This window comes from Spea bombifrons, chromosome 5 (genome assembly GCF_027358695.1).
Source record: "Spea bombifrons isolate aSpeBom1 chromosome 5, aSpeBom1.2.pri, whole genome shotgun sequence".
In the NCBI taxonomy this organism is placed as follows: domain Eukaryota; kingdom Metazoa; phylum Chordata; class Amphibia; order Anura; family Pelobatidae; genus Spea; species Spea bombifrons.
Genome location: NC_071091.1, coordinates 84,580,780 through 84,603,375, shown reverse-complemented (window position 1 = coordinate 84,603,375; position 22,596 = coordinate 84,580,780). Strand labels below are relative to the sequence as shown.

The 22,596-nt window shown below is 34.9% G+C and overlaps 1 protein-coding gene across 1 annotated transcript; it reads right to left on the bottom strand.

The window, feature by feature from the left end:
* Positions 1–2,357: 2,357 nt before the first annotated feature.
* Positions 2,358–11,074, bottom strand: LOC128497308 (aquaporin-4-like). Its single transcript, XM_053467296.1, has 4 exons — positions 10,694–11,074; positions 7,259–7,414; positions 3,517–3,597; positions 2,358–2,726 (listed from the first exon to the last, which is right to left on the bottom strand). The coding sequence occupies exons 1-4, from the start codon at positions 11,072–11,074 to the stop codon at positions 2,448–2,450; spliced, it is 897 nt and encodes a 298-aa protein (XP_053323271.1). The 3' UTR covers positions 2,358–2,447.
* Positions 11,075–22,596: the final 11,522 nt, after the last annotated feature.

Sequence of the window (22,596 nt, the reverse complement as noted above, 5' to 3'; positions counted from 1 at the left end):
CAACCTAAACACAATGCTGAAAGAAACCATTTATTCTCCTAACCTTCAAAATCTACACACCACTGACTTCTCAACTTCCCATGCAGTCCCCCTCATTTTGTCTCATTCCCTTAAAAACCTTATCGACTTGTGTACTTAATGCACTTATGATGACTGATACAACAATATTGCAGAGTTCAAGTAACCAAACCATTGGCTTCCAGTACTAATTAGAAACCTCATGATCCTTCCTACTCTGTTAATAACCTATGATTGAAATAATATCATATCTACTAGTAATGTTGACCCTCCCTATTCTCCTATCGGAGGGCAATTCATTTGGGTCTATAGGGTCTAAGAAGTCAAGCGACCATAAAAAATGCATTGCATCATCCTTAAACTCAAATGAGCCACGTTCAAATCTGTGGATCCCATTCTAATCAATCAGGAATATTGTTAATATACAGTACTTAAATAACCCTGGGAGGTAAATTCCCTTTTATATCCCACCCACACTAATGAGGATGAACATAAATATATATATATATATATATATATATATATAAAAAAAAGGGAGAGATGAATACTGTATACAAGACTTTGCTTTAGAATTAGAATTTCTTTGCCAGGCCATTTACCACAGACAAAATCTGGTGGCATTTTTGGGGGCGTTCCCAAAGGTCACCTTCTACACACATCTTTCACCTACAGGAGCACCTGCTAAAAGTTAAGGAAGAGATCTACACTTCATTTTAGCTGGGCTGGTCATCAATATGAAAAACTTATACATGTCCTGGAAAACATGGCAGATGTTGTCACCCTGAGACAGACATTGACGGTGGTATATAGTGATAGGAGTTATGCTGTACCACCGTCAACTAGATTGTCAGTTTGCAAGAGCAGGACCCTCTTCTCCGTTGGTGTTGGTTTATGTGATTTATGTGAAGTATAAAGTGATGGGAGTTATGATCTACTTTAGAGGATAACTCCCATCAATATATACTGAGCCAGGCACTGATGGAGTACAGCATAACTCCCGCCAGTGTACACTGCACAAGAAACTGACAATAGTGCAATATAACTCCCATCACTCTCACACACTTAATAATGCTTTCTCACCCTCCCTCTCCCCCCCTCTCTCTCTTTCATAATGTCTTCCTACCTTTTCTCTGTCACTGTCACTTTTCTTCCTCCTCTTCGTTCTTCCTCTTGGCTCTTCTTCTCCTGTGTCCTTCCGGTGCAGTTAGTGCCGAAGGCGGCGGTCGGCAGGTGCCGGGATATGACGTCAAATCCTGAGGCACATTAGCAGTTACCACGCACTGGTTAGAAAGAGATCTTTGATCTCCCCAACGGCAGACATTATAGTCTGTCTCTAGAGGGGTGTGCACGCGATTGCCCCCTCCAGGTACGCTACTGTGAAGACCGCAGGGCCGCAGACAAGCTAATAATAGATTGCTGTGGTGTCCAAAAGCATTTCTTGGGGCGGCAAAGTACCGCCTCTCAAAAAGTGCCACCTGGGGCAATTGCCCCACTCTGATCCATAGCAGGGCCGGCCCTGAGGACCACCAACACCAGCACTGCACCAATTGATATACACATCCAGCAGCATGCTATGGGATTCAATTTCTTAAACAATTGGACCAGTTTGATTATATGATCCCTCAGAGTAAGGAAGGTGGTATGGCAGAAGCAGCAATAGTAGCAGGGCACTGGGAGTAGGTAGAGACTGGCACATATCCACCTTACAGGACACTTGAGTTTCTCCCAAAATTAGAATAATATTTATCCCTCAGGGTAAATAAAGAAATTGAGCTCCAACAACAGAGGCAGAAGAGGGCACAGGGCAAGCACTGAATAGATTCACCAGAATAAGGAAGGGCATTGAGGCACAGAGCAGGACACAGAGCAGGACAGGCCAAGCACTGGCAGCTGAGTTGCCAAAGTGAAAAAAAAAGTACTCCCACAGGTTGTTGGACACATCAATCACAACCATAACCATCAATGAGATCACCTCTCAGAAAAAAACACCTGACACAAAAAAATCATGAAAATGCTGAAAAAAATTATGTTGCTTGAAAATTACTGCTGGCTGAAGACAGTAGCAGAGAAATGTAAGTTCACATATTTTATAGCAAACACTTAAAAACTGTTAAAATATTAGCATCCTATAATGATGTCCCTGCTTTGTAGATTTATGGTTTATTTTTGGGAAAAGATACACTTGAGTAATTTAGTACCAGTTAGTGTATTTTTGCAGATTTTTTCTTTGAAATAATTATGTGTTATTGTCTTTTCTTAAATGGACATAAAAATATATTATTTCAGTTCAGAGATTTGATCAAATAATCTTAAAAACTAAATATTCTTTATCACACAATTTGTGGACCAAAATTATCATTAGAATATAATTTAGAGCTTTTTTCTAATGGATTCATTTTGTTTTATCCCATAAGCATGCATTACATATTTCAAACAGTAGATAATATTTCACTAGCTGAGTCTTTCCCTCTTTTTCTCTCAAGCTGGTCAATATCAATAACATGAATTGGTCCTGTTTTCAAGATTAGGTCATCGGTATCCAGTTGGCTTCTTTCTTCATCTACTTCTGTGTATTTTCCCTTTGTTTTTTGTGTAGCATTTTTAAGTGCATCCTTTATATGCTGTTTGAGTTCAACATCAGGGCAATAAATGTAGTCATAAACTGCTCCAGCACACACTGCTCCAATAATTGGACCGATCCAGTAAATCTTAAAAAACAAACATAAACCCATCATGTAGGAGTTAACACTTCTCAAAATATATAAACTATAAAAGTAGCTCTTTTGACTCTAATAATGCTTTAAAATGCTTGTGTACACATTTGCATAATGCAGAGCCTCTTTTTTGATACCATTTTCCCTGATTTGAACGGTTTTGAAAAACATTAACAATTAGGAAGTAGGGGTCATGTAATGATGCAAAGCACAATTCCATAAAATTAAAAATGCAGCTGCAGAACGGCAGTGGTGTCACATGATGGAAGAAGTTGGAACTATGCACCAATTATTTGATCCTTACAATTTTACAACTAAAAAAAACAAGGTTTATGCTGTTATACACTAGAGAACTAGGAGATTTCAATTTTGTCTAGCCCTTCTTCATTTTTTCACATACTGTATAAGTGACCACCAGATGTGACATCAGATTTAAGAAATGTCCTAGTGTTTCTAATGCCTAGGTGAATTATGTCTCCTGCTCCCATTACTGTATCTGCATGCACTTGCTTCCAAACATAGTAGAAAACCTAGTGGCCCTTCAGTAACGCATAGAGCTGCACCTAATTATATCCAACACCTTGTTTCAGCTCTATGTGGAGCAACACAAAACATACAGTGTTGAAGGATATACTAGTCCCCACATGAACCATTAAACACTAGCCCCACATACTTTATCATATAACATTTGAAAGGAGATCAGGGATTTTTCCTTTAAACAAACAATGTTTGAAAGTTTGTAAAACTAGACAACAATTGATTAAATCATTTGTAGTAAAATTACCCAATGGTTTTCCCATTTCCAAAGAATGACAGCAGGTCCTAGGGATCTAGCAGGATTCATGCTAGCTCCAGTGTAATTAATCTGTGTGAACAGTTAAAAAAAGTAATGTTATATTTTCTTACTTAGCATTTTAATGGACAAAACAGGCTTGTAAAAAATACATCTAAAATAATGTTTCAGATAATTAGGCATGGTAAAAAATATAAAAAAAATTTTACTGATAGAATACCTACATATTTTTCAATCTGAAGAGGAGGCCTCTGAGGTCTGAAAAGCTTATGTATATACATATTGTTATTTCCATTAACATGACTTCCCTGCTATAGCGTTTGTGGCGGGATACTACAATTTTCAACTTTCAGTCTTTAGTACTACAGTCAATAATAAGTCTGCTAACAGTTTTTCCAGAACACTTTGAAACTCTTTACATAATATTGGGTTTATCCCATTTGGTCCCATTGAAGTATCTCTTTTAACCAGGACCAGGCTGTTTTTTATTTTTTTGTACCCTTCATGACCAAGGCTGTTTTAAAGCTTTTGCGGTGCTCATGTTTAGCTGTAATTTTCTTTACTCTCATTTAGTAAACCCACACAAGGTATATATTGCTTTTTTTTCAGAACAAGAATGGCAAAAAGCACTTTTATTGAAAAAATTGTTTACTCTTCTACAAAAGCTAGTGAAAAAACCTAGATTCCCCTATTTGTCTTGAGTTTAGAAATGTTTTTTCCAAATCTGGTCATTTTGCCCCATGTGCTATTTGGGACATCTTTGAAGTTGACCAATGCAATTTACCCCCATCAAACCATATTTTTCACACCTCAAATTTTGGCATTTTAACCCTTTCCATGCACTAATTCTACTACCACCCTTTGTCAAACTTTGTGGCAGTATTTTTTCACACAAATTGTAATTCAGGTATTCATTTACAGCTCCTGAAATATGTCACTTAAAAACAACACCCCAATATGTGTTCAGACACCTCAAGGTATTTCAAATGCTGGTATTTTTACCCTTTCCATGCACTAGCTTTATCCAAAGTTTGGGGTAGTCATTTTTTGTGTGTTTTCTTCACACACATTGTACTTCATTTGGACATTTGGTCAGTCTGCGCCTATGCCTTATTTAGGAAATCTATTAGGGAACCAGTTCAATTTGCCCTATTAAACTATACATTTCGAGGCATTACAGCAACACCATTTAAGCCATTTATGCTTATTTAATGCCATGATGTGCCAGGCACGTCATTGGTCGTTAAGTGACTGTTTTTGCGTGATGTGCCTGGCACATCATTGACCGTTAAGGGGTTAACTGTGGAGATTTCAAGTAGAATTTCTTTCTCTGTTAAAATGCATGTTTTCAATCTTTCACTATTTTTTTTTCCCAATTCATTTGCGTTACTTTGTAAAAGTTGAACAGACGTAGGTAGACATTCCTGAACACCGCCAGAAAAAAAAAACAGTTATTCATGCATATCCTAGGTTCCAGTGGCTCCACCATCAAGTATAGAACAGTGGGACAGTGGGAGATTTGGTTCCTCTGTGTTATACATTACAGGATTAATAGTTAACACAATGGGTGTTCTTTAGGCCGTGAGTCTTATTCATTTCATGAATACAGGTTTCAGAAATGGGTTAGAGCTTGTCTTTGTTTGTCGGACACCAGCCCTTTAACCCAGCACAAACCAAAACTAACATGTAACAAACAAAAACCTATCTTCTGTTTGGAGAACCTACTAAACAGGACCAAGGCTTCTTTCCGCCTGCGCAATCCTTAGCTATAACATGGCTCTTATGCACAAAAGTAAAGTATACTCGCAGCCAGCAATTGCAGAGCTTGTACTCCTATCAGGTGACCCACTCAGTGCTTTTAGAGCTTCCTCTTTTAAAATACCTGATCACACTGAATGCTATATTAACCCTATGTATACCTGATGGCCTATTTTAACCTGTCACTGACATAGTGGCTATGCACAACTTCCCCTTTACACCTTAAAAATCTGTCACAGACAGTAATGGATCTTCCCAAAAGTGGCTGCCCTGCCAAAATTTCTCATTTGCAAATTAGCCATTCTCTATCAGCCCTAACAACATTAGTGCCCGTGATTTTTTGACAAAAAAATCTGAGCATTTTACTTTGTTTACTTCAACTTTTTGTGGGTCTGGCCTTGTTTTGTGGCTTCTTAGGAATCACTAAACTTGCATATTTGCATATTTTTCTTTAATGCATAATTATCAAAAATATGTGTTTTATCTTCACTAAGGTTATCAAATATTAGATTCTTGTTAAACATCTATAAACCTTCAGTGCCAAAATACACAATAATACAGAAAATCTGATGGGTAAATACTTTTTATACAACCATAAGAATGTAATGATACGTCATAACCACTACTGTGTCCATTGGGAATGTTTGATCTATCTGTTTTAATATCCATATGTTTAATGTTGTTTGTCTAAATGCCACATAAATGTGAATATTTTTGCTCTTCTAACCATGTTTATATGTTTATTTTTTCATTTTCAGATATCTTTTCTGTATTTATGCAAGATTAATAAAGACAATATATTGTGTCCTAGAATCTTGATGTTGACATACATATGCACTAGCTACTGTATATTCAGAATGCATTTTAACAGTATTTGAAAGAGTGAGAAGTTTTTCTAGCTATAAGAACATTAATAATGAATGGAAGCAATAAAAAATAATACATTCAAACCGATAACATGAGTTCACACATTCAAAATATAGGTGAAAAGAGCGGCTTGGCTCTTTTTTGTTGAGTCTGGGTGCTGTATGAAATATTCATTGGAACTGTGATGTATTGCCTAGATAGTAGTGTGCAGATGTATGCAATGATAAATATGAATGATACAGAGTGATGTAGGTGTTAGCATAAAATAATCTAAAGTGTGAGTTGTGGGGACCAGACACAGAAAAAATATTGCTGTTACTGAATGCAAGTACACAACTCTCCTTAAAGTTTAGTAGTGCATTACATGTTGCAAATCACTTGACAAGTCCATGCTTCTTGGAAGGCACATAAGGTACATGCTAATAAAAGAATGTTTGTACATTTGCACGTAGTTTGTACAGGCTGTAAGGTCTCACAGCCAGAAACTAGTTTCCTAATATATTCGTACCTATGGTACCCAAATCAGAATGTCTGCAGACACATCTAGCATTGCATTTTAACTTATTACTTCTAGTAATGTGGCCATTATTAAGATTAAAATCACAGGTACATCATTTTCAGATTGTGCTTAGAATCCCTTTTTAAACCAAAAAGGAGCAATTAGTATCCTCACACTCACATGGCACTGTGTCAAAGGCTATCAAGTCCCTGAATATTAAAAAGATTTGAACCTCACTGAGATCATGTAGAGGCTTCTGATGATGTCTAATGTATATTGCACATAGAATGTATATAATTCAGGAGAAAGTATCGGGGGTATAATTATCTATACTCTGAAAACAGCTATTAAGGGGCAGTTTTTAATTCACTTATTAAGTCTCTCTAAATGTCTAGAAAGTAATTAGCATTCCCATCTCACATATTATAATATAATGGAACCAAAATTCTAAATCTAATATAGTTGCCCAGTAATGGTAGTGTAATTTTTGTTAATTCTATTTTTAAAAAATGCACAAGTTAAATACACATACATATACAATAAAAAATATATAATTTATATAAAAAAGACATTTTTTTTTTAGAAAAATGTAAGTATTTGTATACTTACTGCAAACAAGTGTCCAATCATTACAGAAATTCCAATTACCAATGGCTGTTTATTCTTGTTCTTTGGATCACAGGCTGCACTAATAGTGAAAACCAATTGAAATGTAGTTATAAGCTCTATAAGAAGTCCACAACCAACTGAAAGGCTTTCATTCACCTATGAATGAGATGTTAAAAATGTTAAAGGTTATTAATTAAGTACTTTTCTCTCTCTCTAATGCAGCCGTTACTAAACATCATTGTACTAAACAGTAAACATTTTCTCTACATAACCTTAAGAGATCAAATTTTAGCTTTGTGTAAATAATAACAGATCATGAGCACAATTATGTATGACTCCACTTACATTGTTAGAGTTTTTTTTTTAACCATTATTCTTCTTTAATGATGAATAATATATATAATATAGAATTTTGTTAGTAAAAAAGACAGAATTGAAAATAATTAGTTACATATTTAGGGAGTTATATATAAAATCTATTTGGTTACTATAACGATAAGCAATCTATTCAACCAAATTATTTTTTATACATAACCACAATTTTTAAGTATATTTATTTAACTTGTCTCCATCACCTACATTTATGACCCAAAACGCATACCATTCGTTGAATAGTGATTATATTCATGGAAACTAAGAGAGCACAATATATAGAGGGTTTTTTGAGAGGAAATGCCTTTCAAATAGAGGTCTGACGACAAGACTAAGATCCAGATCCCCCGCAGCGCTGCAGGGGACCTGGACCCTCCTCTCTGGCAGCCAGTCATATAGGGTGGTATAAGGCATATACGGGGGATGGAGTAGCAAGCCGTGGGGCAGATGTGCATAACTGGGAGGCACGTTGGCAAATAAAAGGAAATAAAAACAAAAAAATGCATCTCAATCATAGTTTTTATTAAATATGAAAAAATACTTTACATGCAAATTAATATTTACTAATAAAGCTTCTTTCCTATAGGATAGTCTTATATTAAGGCTTTTTCTTTTTTTTTCTAAATGAATATTCAAATTTTGTGTGGGCATCTTATAATCGGACAAATTATAAAAGTACCAGTCATTATGATAACAACAAAATAAATAATAAAGTAAAAAAAAATATTCAGGACTCCTGAACAGTTGGCGTAAATCAATCCAAGCACTCTCCAAAGTAGCGTAGTAAAACCAAAGATGTATTTGTTTACGTCTAAGTGGGAGAGACGAAATGCGTTATCACGGTTCTGGTGACCTTTTGTTTTAAAAAAAATAATAATTTTTTCCATTTCCTAGTATTTGTATCCAGAAAAACATTGTTATGCAATTTGTGGTATAGCATTCAATGATTTTCATTCTGCTTTTTCTTAACCCCTTTGTGACAATGGCTGTTTTATCATTTCTGCGGTGCTCGTGTTTAGCTGTAATTTTCTTCTTTCCCGTTTTTTCAGGACAAGAAGTGCTTTCTTTAGATGTCATTATTTTGATTATTTGATTTTTACTTGAAAAATATTTTACTTATCTATAAAAGCTAATGAAACAACCTGCTAAATAGACCCTACTATTTGTCCTGAGCTTGGAAATACCCCAAATTTTTATGTTTTTCTTGCTTTTTTCTGCAAGTTATTGGGCAATAAGTACAGGTAGCGTTTTGCTATTTCAAAACATTTCTTTCCAAATCTCGTAATTCTTCCTCCATATGCCATTTCGGGTATGTTTGAAGCTGACCAATGCAATTTACCCCATCAAACCATATATTTTTGAAGACTAGACACCCCAGGGTATTTCAAATGCTAGAATTTTAACGCTTTCAATCCTTTAAGTCCTGTAAGCTGTGAAGTGGGGCCTCCATGGATGCATCCTGGTGCCATGTATTCTCCAGGTAAGCAACGCACCCGGCCATCCATGTGATGTAAAAGAGAACGTGATTCATCAGACCGGGCCACTTTCTTCCACTGCTCCATGGTCCAGTTCTTATGCTCATGTGCCCATTGTAGGCTCTTTAGGCAGTGGACACGGGTCAGCATGGACACCCTGACAGGGTGTACTGTGTGTTCTGACACCTTTCTATCAGAACCAGCATTAACTTTTTCATCAATTTGAGCTACAGTAGCTGTGTTGAATTTGACCACACGGGCCAGCGCCCCACCCCATGCATCAATGAGCCTTGGACGCCCATGAGCCTGGTACCGGTTCACAGCTTTTTCTTCCTTGGGTGACTTTTGATAGGTACTGACCACTGCAGGCCAGAAACACCCCACACGAGCTGCAGTGTTGGAGATTCTCTGACCCAGTTGTCTAGACATCAATATTTGACCCCTGTCAAAGTCACTCAGATCCTTATGCTTGCCCATTTTTCCTTCTTCTAACACATTAACTTTGAGGACGAAATTACAAAACTTGCTGCCAAGATAACAAGTTTACCAGTGTTATTCACTTCACCTGTCAGTGGTCATAATATTATGGCTGGTCGGTGTAGGTTCTAACTGATTTATACATAAATTGGCTGATTTGGCCTACAGAGCATTCAGCAGTAGAGCGTTGAATTCTCAATGTTCCCAAGGAGACAGGTACACTGAAGGGAAAATCATATAATACTGTCTAATGGCAGTCTGGGTCTCCTCGTGATGAAAGTTGACAGCCTTGCCTGTTCAGGGTATTGTATAATGGTCGGACTTGTTTGTTACTAATGACAAAGGGCGTTTTCAATCCAAGGTGTCATTAGTCTTTAAAATACGAGTAAAGATGTAGCCTAAGCCAAAATAAGATTTACATAGCAAACTAATCCAGTCAAAACCATGAGTCAATTCCAGCCATCTAATCCTAATTGCATTGGCTGCATTGTATGTTATTATTGGATGAAGAGCTGGAGGAAAAGACTGAACATTAACAGTAACAACAAAGCAGTATTTGGATATTTTTTCAGTGGAAATGATATTTATTGCAGGGACTATAATGTCTTCCTCTGTCTGTTTGTGTTGAAACACTAGTGGCACCTGAAAGCAGTTCAATGAAAATATACATTTTTAAAATTTGTAAAAAGCAAGGTAAGCTACTAAGCCTTAAAAGTAAAGAGAAAAATAATTCACTAAAATAATACATTCTTTTAGTCAAAGCTGATACCTTTTAGTAGATCAACATAAAAAAAGACATATGTCACTCTTCCATAATAAGTGAATACAGCAGTGATTCGAAGCAGTACAGAAAACTCCAAGCAGCATTTTTTTTTACAGCTTTGTTAAACAGCACTAAATAAGGTACGCAAACTATATATATATATATTTCTAATAATTTTATGTTTGGAATATCTATAGTGACAAATTGTAGGCTTTAAATATTTTTAAAAGGTTAATACGTTAAATCATGTTTATTATAATTACTCTTTTTATACACAGAATTGTCCATATGATATCCAGAAAGAAAAAAAAAACATTTACTTTCAATAAAATGGGCATATATATTTACCTTGGTTACTCCTAGGTTGCCAATTACATTTAAAGGTGTAATAAGGTATAGAAGCCCGGCTCCTGAGATAGCACCCAAGCATTGAGCAATAATGTAGAATACTGCCTTGGCAAGCGTTATCTTCCTGGTGCATACAAATGCAATAGTGACTGCAGGGTTGATGTGAGCACCGCTAATGTGTCCAAAACAATGCACCACGGTAACAATGCTGAACCCAAAACAAAGAGAGATACGTACAACATCTACTCTCTCTAGACTGTCTCCCGCACCCCAGTTGATTGTTGATCCAAGACTAAAAAGTAGAAACATGACCATGGCCACAAATTCTCCAGAGACTGCTTTCCAAAATTGTTGTGTCCATACTCCTTTAAATGCTGCCATTGTTGTTCTGTGCAGTATAGATATTCCTGGTATGGAAATGGAGATATTCTGATGAAATATAACTTAACAGTATAACCATTAACATAGGTATATCTTTGAACTCACCACATCAGTCTTCTAGGTTCAGAATTTGACGGTTGAAATGCAGTATATTCTAACGTACTGATACAATTTGCTTAACTATAAAAATATATAGGCATCTATAAATCTGCCACATTGTACATTAAAGGTGTTGTTCCACATAGAGAAAACATAAATTGCAATCTCTAGTATATAAAGATCTATAAATGAAAAAACTCTAAAGACAACAGTGTAGATAACAGTTTCTAATTCCTGACTCTAATTAGCTTTTGTGAAGTGACACACTTTTTCAACTCACACAGTGAATGTTTTAATGAAGTATTCAATATGGGCAAGAACAATACAATAATGTGTGTTATTAGTTAAAACAGACTATACGTAAATTTATAATGGTAATTTGAAAGTGTTCACATACTTTTTCTTCCCACTGTATATAGATAGGGCCACAATGCATACATTTTTTAAACAGGTTGATTGTCAACAGCTATGTCCATTTTTATAGCGGACATTGTACACCATGGTTAACAAACATCCTAAAGGAATAAAAGTTAATAATTTGCATTAAAGAACCTGTTCACATATAACTAAGTTTTTTGAACAGGCCAAAAGAATTTAGACATGTGTAGTAAAAAAAATATCCAAAATGAGGCTGTTAGGGAGTCAAATGGATAAAAGATACATTTATTAACTCCAATTAAAACCAAACAAAATATGCAATAAACCAGAAGCTCATTTAGTCTTAGATTACAATCAACAACATATTAAAATCCTGGAAATTATTACTAGAGTTTGGCCAGTGTAACGAAAAGATCCTGTTTTAAGGCCATCTTTAACTATGAGTTTTCTATACAAGGATTGTGTTAATATATTTTTTAATACAGAAAAAGTGTTTTTTTTGTAAAGGGTACTACACCTGACCTCATTTACTTCTTTTGTTTCATTAAGAGAATATCAAATGAAGGATCTGATTACATACCCTACTAGAAATCTGGTATATTTGCTCCCTTGCCCATGTGGATTGCAATATGTGTGAGATCAAGGACAAACAGTGTCTACAGCAGAACAAATGGGCAGATTAGAGTCTCCTTTTAAATTATTTGTTTTTTTTGCCAAATTAAAATATAATTAAAATAAATTAATTAATAATGTGCCTTGGTGTCGAGGCATTCAGCAACACTGAGATTGGCAACAGGGGCCGTGTCTATACTGTATGGTGGCGGAAGCCCATTTTTCAAAACTTCAATGCTGTAGCTGAAATGCCTCGATAGCGAGGCATTCAGCAACACCGAACATCTACGCCAGGATGTGCCGTGATTGCTCCGAAGAGTGGTCATAACCGCCACTGCGAAAGATTTTGCCATCGCAAGATGGCAGGGCATTCTTTAAAATATAACCAAGTTGCAAAAGTTTCCAAGAGGGGCTCCCATGCAAGTCAATGGAGCCCAGCTTTTTAATCACAATGTGATTAGTAAAATATTTAAAAAAATAATTAAAAAAATATGCAAAAAAATAAAAATAGCTAAAAAAATAAATTAAAAAATTTGGTTACATTATGCAGTGATGTCACCATCAGGGAACCATCCAGTTCCAGCAAAATATAAAAAAAAATAATAAAATTAAAAAATAAAGTTTATTATTATGAGCAAGTGCTAAAATTAGCGCTGTGTCTTCCCAAAAATCCTGATATGGAATGGAAAAGAAAAGTATTTCGAATACCCAAGGGGTGTCTACTTTAAAAAAAAAATGAATGGTTTGATGGGGTAAATTGAAATGGCCGGGTTCAAAATTAGGGCATAGGCACAGACTGACCAAAATGGAAAAAACCCACTTACCAAATGTGGCCTTTTAGCCCCCAAACAACCAGACAAAGCCATGCATGGGTGGAATCACTGTAATCAAGAGATGTTGCTGAACACATATTGTTGTTTGACAGTGGCATATACCAGGAGCTGTAAATCCATACCTGAAGTGCATTTTTTGTAATAAAAAACACAAAATAAATTACTACCACAAAGTTTGACAAAGGGTGATAGTAGAATTAGTGCATGGAAAGGGTTAAAATACCAGCATTTGAAATATTTTGGGGTGTCTAGTTTTAGAAAATATATGGTTTGCATTGGCCGGCTTTAAAGATACTCAAAATAGCACATTGGGACGGTATGACCAGATTTGGAAAAAATGCTACTTGCAGAAAAAAGGGAAAAAAAATAAAACATTGGGTATTTCTAAACTCAGGACAAATAGTAGAATCTATTTAGCAAGTTTTTTCATTAGTTTTTTTTGGATGAGTAAAATATTTTTCAAATAAAAGTAAGAAAAAGTGTTGTTTTTTTCATCAATTTTTATTTTTTTATAGCAAATTAGATGATATGATCCAAAAACTGGTATCTGAAGAAAGCCCTTCTTGTCACGAAAACCCCCCCACTAAATGGGTGAGGAGAAAATGAAAGCTAAAGATGAGCACTGCAAGAATGTTAAAACAGCCCTGGTCCTTAAAGGGTTAAAAAAATGCATAATAATGGGAAGTATACAAAAACTCAACAATATCCATGCAACTGTCAAATATTACTCCTGTGCTCCAACAGATACGCAACACCAAACTTGAACGGTAGTGTATGTGTGTGTCTATGTATATACACTCACACACATACACACATAAACGCACACAGTACTAGATGCGAAAAATACAATAATAGTATATCTGAGATTTTCATTACAGATTATCACACACACATATGTCATAGTCATGACTTGTACATTGACCATAAATATTTTTTTATCTGGTTGACACATAAGTAAAAATGAACATTATACCACAATGTTAGAAATATGTAATCCTACTATTTTTATTCATGTTATTATTTTCATTTTTGTATTATTACATTGCCAACAATTAGTAAAGTATTGTTAAATTACATTCCTATACAGTGTCCAAGGTTTAAATAAATCTAAGGTACCAGTAAAAGACTATATTTTAAAGTGATTTACCTTTAGCTGATTATTGTGATGTAAGCAGACCTTCAATGATTAGAAAACCTTTGCTCTGCTTTCTAATACATTATCCTTGTCACCATTAGCAAAACACCTGTGATATTTCTTTCCATCTTCCTTCCCTCTGGTAATTCTCAAACACCTGATGCATTGCTTCTATAACACTGGTGTCAATGCCTCCCCATGAGGATTTCACATTTACAGCCACACACTCTGACGTATGTATATGTATAACCCTACACACAGTCTCAAGATTATAGATCCAGAGAGCGGTGGATGATGTAGGACGCACGTTTGGGAGGCGTGGTTGAGCGATGGGGGTGTGGAGCGGCGCGAAAACCCTGTGAATGTCGGCTCCGGCGTTCCTTTGAGACCGCTGCTGGTTTCTCCTTTCCGCTTGGACCCGCACCTGCCTATTGACAGAAGGGCGCACGGATCGTGTCTAGTTGACCGAACGATCGGCTGGTTATACTGGCTGTATGCTACTCCTCGATAGCGGAGGCAGTCTCGCGGGAATACGCGTCAACGAACTATCCAGCCACCTAGAGTTTCCGTGACGCACACGAGGTCTGAACTGGCTGGTGTTATACCTCGCGTAATTGGCGGTGCGGTTGGTACGGAGCTTCTCTCCAAAATTTCTACAAATATTTGCCGTGGAGAGGAGAAGAACGACAGCGGAGCGAAAGTAAAAGAAAAATAAAAGAAGCGGGAGAGGAAGAGAAATAAAGGAAAAAGAGGGAAAAGAGAAAAAGGCTTCCCGAATCCCTCTGGTATAATAAAGAGAGTACTTAATAATTTATGAGTTAAAGGAAGAGTTAAAAGAGAGAAGACGAAGACGAAAGGAAAGGGAGAAGTAAAGGAAGATAAAAGGAGAAAAAGAACAGAAAAGACGGTATTGCAAGAAAAGGTTGGGCTTTATTTCCTTTTTGATAAGTATTTTCAACCTTTGAAGAGACCTCAGACTTCAGATACATGCAAACACGTCTGTTTTTTTTTTCAACGCTATGTCAATTGGAATTAACATTATACTACACTATATTGCAATCAATGAATCAAGCTAAACTGTTTCTGAATTAATACAATGGCCTCAGCGTGACTTTACACAATGAATTTACTCTCTTAGTTAATTGGAGCATTGAAACAATACTTTCTGAATAACATTTCTTTAAATCTCTCTTAATTGGAATTTAGCTATATGGTTGCTGACTAATATATCAGCTTCAGCGCATATCTGTGTTCTTGTATATCGAACTCACTCTCTTAGTTTATCAGCCGCATTTAATTTATATTTTTTGAACAACATCTGTTGAATATCATACCAACTGCAATCAAATTTAAATTGTTGGCTACTTTATATATACCCTCAAATGCCGCCTAAAAAGGACAAGGATAAAGAGAGAGACAAGGAAAAGTTACATAGTATAAAGGCAATGAGCTCAATAAGCGGTTATTATTCCCCTAAAGCTGCAAACACTTCAAGAAAATCTCTATCTGTGCCTGTGACAACTTCTGATTCAACTAACCTTGAAAGCCCTAACGATTCCATGGATTTAACTTTCAACGAAACTTTAACAAAAGCTTTGGAAACCCTCCGCATACAAATTAAAGCGGATCTTAAAGAAAATATATCAGATCTTAAACAGGAGATTCACTCATTATCAGAGAATGTCGGTAAATTGGCGATTGAATCACAATCTTTGAGAAACGAAATAGAACAACTACATCTATATAATAACCATCTGAAAGTGGAATTAAATAAACTTGAGCTTAAGATAACAGAAATGGAAGATCGGTCAAGGAGGAGGAATCTACGCCTAAGAGGTATCCCTGAAGATATTGCTAATGATAAATTAGAGTTATTCTGTAGGAAATGGGCTTCATCAGTAATTAATGACGAGAAATTGGGGAATTTCCCATTTGAACGTATACACAGACTGCCTAAACCAAGGAATTTTACAGATTTGGAGAAACCGAGAGATGTAATGATCTGCTGCAACAACTTGAAAATTAAAGAGCTATTGATGAAGGCGGCTAGAGCTAAAAACTTTCCGGTTCCATATAAAGAACTGTTATTGTTCTCGGACTTATCTTTGGCAACAAGAATAAGTAGACGCAAATTTGCGGAAGTAACAACTATATTGAGGAGATCGGGAACCCCATACAGATGGCTTTTTCCAACTAGACTTTCTTTCACTTTCCAACAACAACAATATATCTTCGAAGATCCAGATAAGGCGAGAGCCTTGATTTCACAGAATGAGGAGCCTACGTAATTATCTGATAATTTTTTTTTTTTTTTTTTTTTTTTTTTTTTCCTTTAGAACGGAGATTCTGTTCCCAAATCATATGCGTTTTGGTAGTTAACTTACATGAAACGCTTTTGATATATAGTATTGATTACAATAGAGTTGGCACCTAATTATTTAATTAACGCTTTTGATATATAGCACTGATCATAATAGAGTTGGTATCTAATTAATGGATACGTAACTCTTTTCACTACTCTACGACCCAATTTAGTTTAATAAATTTTTTTTTTTTTTTTTTTTTTTTTTTTTTTTTTTTTTTTTTTTTTTTTTAATAGAACACGTTTAAATTAGAGTACGTTCAGAAAGGATACCACATACACATGATAATTTTGGCACTATATTCCAAATATTCTTTTATTATTTGTATTTGCTTTAAGTAAATAGTTTTTTGACTTAATGTATTATTCCACAAATATGGTTACATTAGAATATATTTACTCATATAGTACGTTTAGAAATGGATACCATAATCACTTGACAATTTAAGAATTATATCTGTTAAGTATATATCACTTTTACAAGTGAGATTATTTATACTCGAATATTAAGCACTTCTTTAAACACTTATGGTTTTTTTTGATAATAAAGCATCTGAGAGTATTAATAAAATACTAGAGTGCATTAAAATTGTTAATCTATGAGCACTATGCACCTTATGATCTTACGATATTAATTGATTATAACATATTTGATGAAACGATGTTTAGATGACTGCACTTCACTTTATACAATATACTTAGAATCGATATCATTCATATTGGAAATGTAGATAGTATATTAGGTTCTATCAACTTTGGTTTACATAAAATTTGGATGATAGAGAGTATATATTTTTTTTTTTTTTTTTTTTTTTTTTTTTTTTTTTTTTTTTATTTATCTTAGCGCCACTCCTTTTTCCCCCCTTACGCCTCCACTTGATTGTGCTCTGATTTTATTTTGGTATCAGAGCTGGAGATGCATAGATTGCTGTATCTTTTAGGTATGAGTGTTAAATGTGTTAGTTTGTGTGGCGGCAGACGGATGGACCATGGTCATTTTTTGTTTCTGAATAGACACTATGGGGCAAAGTTTAAAAGGAAATGGTAAAAATCAACTTAGTGACCTTAAATACTCAAGGTTTAAATACACCTCAAAAAAGGTCATATTTATACGAAATGTTAGTCAGAGAAAAAATATCGATTTGTTTTGCTCAGGAAACTCATTGGGATCATAAGGGTTATACTTATTGGAAATTTAAAAAGTATCCCATTGTTTACTCATCTAATCTACCTCTTAAAAAGAAAAGGGGTGCAGCGATAATTTTGTCTGTTGAGATTAATTTCGAATATATTTTTCATGAATCTGACCCATTAGGTAGATATGTTATACTAATATGTAAACTAAATAACATGGTCTATACATTGGTTAATTTTTATGCCCCAAATGACTACCCGGTAAAATTTCTGAAATTACTTATTAAAAGAACTGAAGAACTCAAAAGGGGCACTTTATTTTTTGGTGGTGATTTGAACTGTGTTCCTGATGTTGATTTGGATAGGAGATCAAGTGATAATAGATCTTATGACAGAGCTGCAGGGACCATACCTCGGAGATTGTCTACACTTATGGAAAACTATAATTTATTTGATATATGGAGGATACAACATCCCTCTGAAAAAGATTTTACTTTTTTTTCTAAAAGACATTTATCATACTCAAGGATCGATGCAGTTTATACTAACTTATCATCTTTAAAAAACTGTAAATCTTCTTCGATTACAAACATCTCTTGGTCTGATCATGCACCTGTTATTTTCTCTTTAGAGGATCAAACTAAACATAATATTAGACCATGTTGGAGAATAAATGAATTTAATTTAAAATCTGATTTATGTAAACAAAATCTTCTTAAAGAAGCGCAGCAATTTATTCAGATAAATGATAACGGATCTGTGCAAGAAACTACTTTATGGGAGGCATTTAAATGTACACTAAGGGGATATTTAATTAAAACTGATGCCTTTATTAATAAACAGAAAGGTAAACCTATTGCTGAATTATACATAGCACTTGCAAAGGTTGAACGTAAAAATAAATTAAACCCCACCTCGGATCTTTCTAATGAAATAACATCAATCCAGAAGGAGATCAAACTTAAATTGGATGAGAGATTAGAACGAGCTATTATGAATAACAAACAGAGGTGGTACTATGAAAGTAACCGCCCGAATAAGTGGTTAACAAATAAAATTAAGTCAGCAGTTCCAAGACATAAAATAAAAAAATTAATAGTAAATAAGAAAGTAATTTTGGATCCATCACTAATTGCAGAAGCATTTAGAGATTATTATAAATCTTTATACAATCTTAGATCAAGAGATGTTTCACTTAATCGTATTAAGTCTTTTTTTAGTAAGCTTTCATTACCAAGATTATCTAGAGAAAAAGTAGAAGAGATCAACAGACCCTTTCTACTAAGTGAAATAAAAGAAGCCATTCTAAACTTAAAGAACGGGAAATCTCCTGGCCCAGACGGTTATACAGCAATGTTTTATAAGATTCTGGACCCTTTGATTTCCCCTATTCTGTTGAGATTTTTTAATAAGATTGGAGAATTGGGTGTTGCTAGTAAAGATTTTCTTCAAGCGTCTATTTGCCCTATCCCAAAGCCAGGGAAAGATTCTTGTTTTATTTCTAATTATAGGCCGATTTCGCTGATAAATGTTGACGCAAAGATCTATTCTAAAATCTTAGCAAATAGATTAAGCAAAGTAATATCAGATCTGATACACCCTGATCAATCAGGATTTATCAGTGGTAGAAACGGGGAAGATAATACCAGGAAATTATTAGACCTAATTGCTCAGATACATTGCACTTGTGTTCCCTCAGTCTTCTTGGCCTTAGATGCCGAGAAGGCTTTTGATAGGGTAAGTTGGAACTTTCTGAGTGCAACTTTAGATGCAGTAGGGATTTCGGGGTTTTTTAAAACAAGTACAATGGCTTTATATAGCACACCTACTGCTAAGGTTACAGGTCCCGCTCTGAATTCAACATCTTTTACTATCACTAATGGTACTCGGCAGGGATGTCCGCTAGCTCCCCTACTCTACGCGTTAACCATTGAACCTCTGGCGATCTTAATTAGATCTATGCAAGAGATCGAAGGGGTGAACATTAATCAGCAAACTTTTAAAATAACATTATATGCAGACGATATTTTACTTACTTTGACTAGTCCTGAGGTATCAGTCCCTGCAGCTCTGTCAGCTATTCAAGAGTTCAGCTTATATTCTAATTATAGACTGAATTTTCAAAAAACACAGGTTATCTCAGCATACATATCTACTTTCCAAAAGACCTATCTTAAGGAACAATACCATCTAGATTGTTCAAAGGAGTCCTTGGATTATCTAGGAATTAAGTTAATGTTTAATTTGAAAAAATTAATTTCTTGTAATTATGAGATTGTAGCGAATAATCTTGTTAACTTAATAGAAAAGCTGAAATTAGTAGAATTTTCCTGGTTGGGAAGAGTTAACATGGTTAAATCTTATTTAATTCCTAAAATATTATATCCTCTTAGGATAATACCACTTCGGGTCCCGGCATATATTTTGGACAACTTTTCTAGAATGCTCTTATCTTTTATTTGGAAAGCGGGTAGAGCTAGAATAACCCAGAAAATAATTAAGAGAAGCTATAGACATCTGGGTTTGGGGTTTCCAGATATTAGAAGACTACATGATATTGTAATGTTCACACATGTATTACATTGGAACATCAAAAAGAATTTGAACTTAGGTTGGTTATACTGTGAACGGAATCAAACTAATGAACAAGATTTAATGAATCTGTCTTGGCTTGGACCAGCTAGTTGGAAAAAATTAAACTTTCCGAATCAAGTTATATTGGATGCTTTAAAAACAAGCTATAAATTTAGAAGGCCCGAAAAACCAGACGTGCATTTTACGCTTTTTACACCCTTAAAGGTCCTCAATTATTATATTCAGAATATTAATTTTAATAATTGGACTCTATGTAATATTTGTACACTTGGTGATTTAAAATTAAATGATTCATTCCTTAGTTTTTCTGAGCTTCAATTTAAATTTAAACTTCCTGAGAATGAATTATTCACGTATATTAGACTGATGCACTTCCTGAATACTCAGACAGTTTACCCACCTTCAGAACTTGATATATTTATTAGTAAGCATTATAAGAAAAATTTAATATCCTCGATATCATTATATTTAGATACCCAAGAATCTGATGCACTACCCCTTTCAGTAAGGAAATGGCAAAACGATTGTAATGTTAATTTTTCTATCGAAAAATGGGTCGAGGCTTGGTCACAAGTCAGGAACGCGGTACACGCGATTAATATTCAAGAGATGTTTTTTAAGCTTCTTCATCGTTGGTACCTAGTTCCTTCTCGCTTAAATAAGTTCTCCAATTTAAATTCTAATTTATGTTGGAGGTGTGGATATGAGGAGGGGACTCAATTTCATATATGGTGGGCCTGTTCTAAGCTGGGAAATACCAAGATCCAAGTTGAGAAACTTTTTTCTTATATATTCAGATGTAAATTTGTTATTCATTCATATACTTGGCTTTTTCATTTGTCCCTCCCCTTCTCAGAGAATGCACAAAAATTATTAACAGTCAATATTCTATTGGCTATTAAATTATGTATAGCGAGAGCTTGGAGGAGAGCTGAACCTCCTAGTTGGAAGGAAATAATCGACCAAATAAATCATCAGGCAAAGATGGAAAAATATTTTTTTATAAAAAACCAAAAGATCTCTAAATATAATCATGTATGGTCCCCATGGCTGAAGTACATGGAGAAGTCTTGTTTGGATAATTTTTGACTTCTTATCCAAGCAATTATTTTCTCCTTTGGTATTATACATTTATATTATTGCTGTATTTGATCTCTTTTGATTTTTGATTTTTACACATTGACTCATATTTATCTGTTTATTGGGAAAGACCCCAATGGGTATAGTGTCTTGAAACTTATCTATCTATATATAGTGACGGATGTTTACGTCCTGCTGTTCCAGTTTGCCGCCACACGTGTGTAGATGTGTCCTCGTCAGTGTAGTGAATGGTTTTGTTTGGTATAACGTAATACCTGGTACTCTACCGTGCAATTACCAAATTAAGATACAAAGAGATGAAAATTTTGATTCGGTACATTTTTTACATCTTGTACGTTTCTGTATGCTTTTTTAAACTGCATATATTTCCAAACTCTGTATGATTTGTGTGTTATTGTATGTTTCCCTTTTTTATATTCAAAAAAATAATAAATAAATTATAAAAAAAAAAAAAGATTATAGATCCATACCTGGGAGCATCTTCAAACTAATGTCCATATGCAGTATAAGAAAGTAAAAGAGCGCACCAAGTATTTTTGCTGGAAACATGACATCAATGTCGTTGTCCATCATGTCCCCCCACAAATAACACGTACAGCAGAATGCATTTTTTAAAAAAAAAAATATATATTCTTTATAAAGTCAACCATGGATAATTATTGGCCATAGCGCCGTCTGCTTTTGCCTTCCGCATTGCGACATGAATATCAATGTCGCTTTAAATAACGTATACTGTATATTACTGATAATAATTTTATGTCAAAACATGATAAATACATGATACAATCGAGTTAACTATAAACCAGATAAAACATTATCCCTGATGTGACCACCGGCGTCCCATGCCCAGCAGCCCTCGTCACCACGGCTTTAACACGTGTGAAACTTGTGATGGCTGTTAACCTGTAACTATTAACCAGAAACAGCTACTTTAATCCAACATCTTGAATTGTTCTTAAACAAACACCGCGTTTTATAACCGCTTATTTTACTGTTTGTAATTACTTCTAAACAGTAATAAAAAATGTTTCTTTATTGCAAAGTTTTTTCTCTAACAATGTTGCACTCTGTTCTCTGACCCAGAGATAAAATCCAGTAAAGTTTTTTTTATGTCCCTTTCCCTTCAGCCTGCTTCGATAGTTAGCACGGACAGGTGAGCGGAGCTAGTGCTTACTAACCTTAATAACGCTGCACAGGATTTTTAGAACAGCAGGTATTCTGAAGATGTAAGATAGACCAGCTAGCTTACACTGCACTTCAGGGACCAAAATAT

Bases quoted from the DNA above. Each gene is read 5' to 3' on its own strand.
- LOC128497308 (XM_053467296.1), bottom strand. From the start codon at position 11,074: ATGGCAGCATTTAAAGGAGTATGGACACAACAATTTTGGAAAGCAGTC. The intron at 7,415-10,693 runs GTAAATATATAT...TCTCATTCATAG, and splicing joins GCAACCTAGGAGTAACCAAG to GTGAATGAAAGCCTTTCAGT. The intron at 3,598-7,258 runs GTAAGTATACAA...CTGTTCACACAG, and splicing joins TGATTGGACACTTGTTTGCA to ATTAATTACACTGGAGCTAG.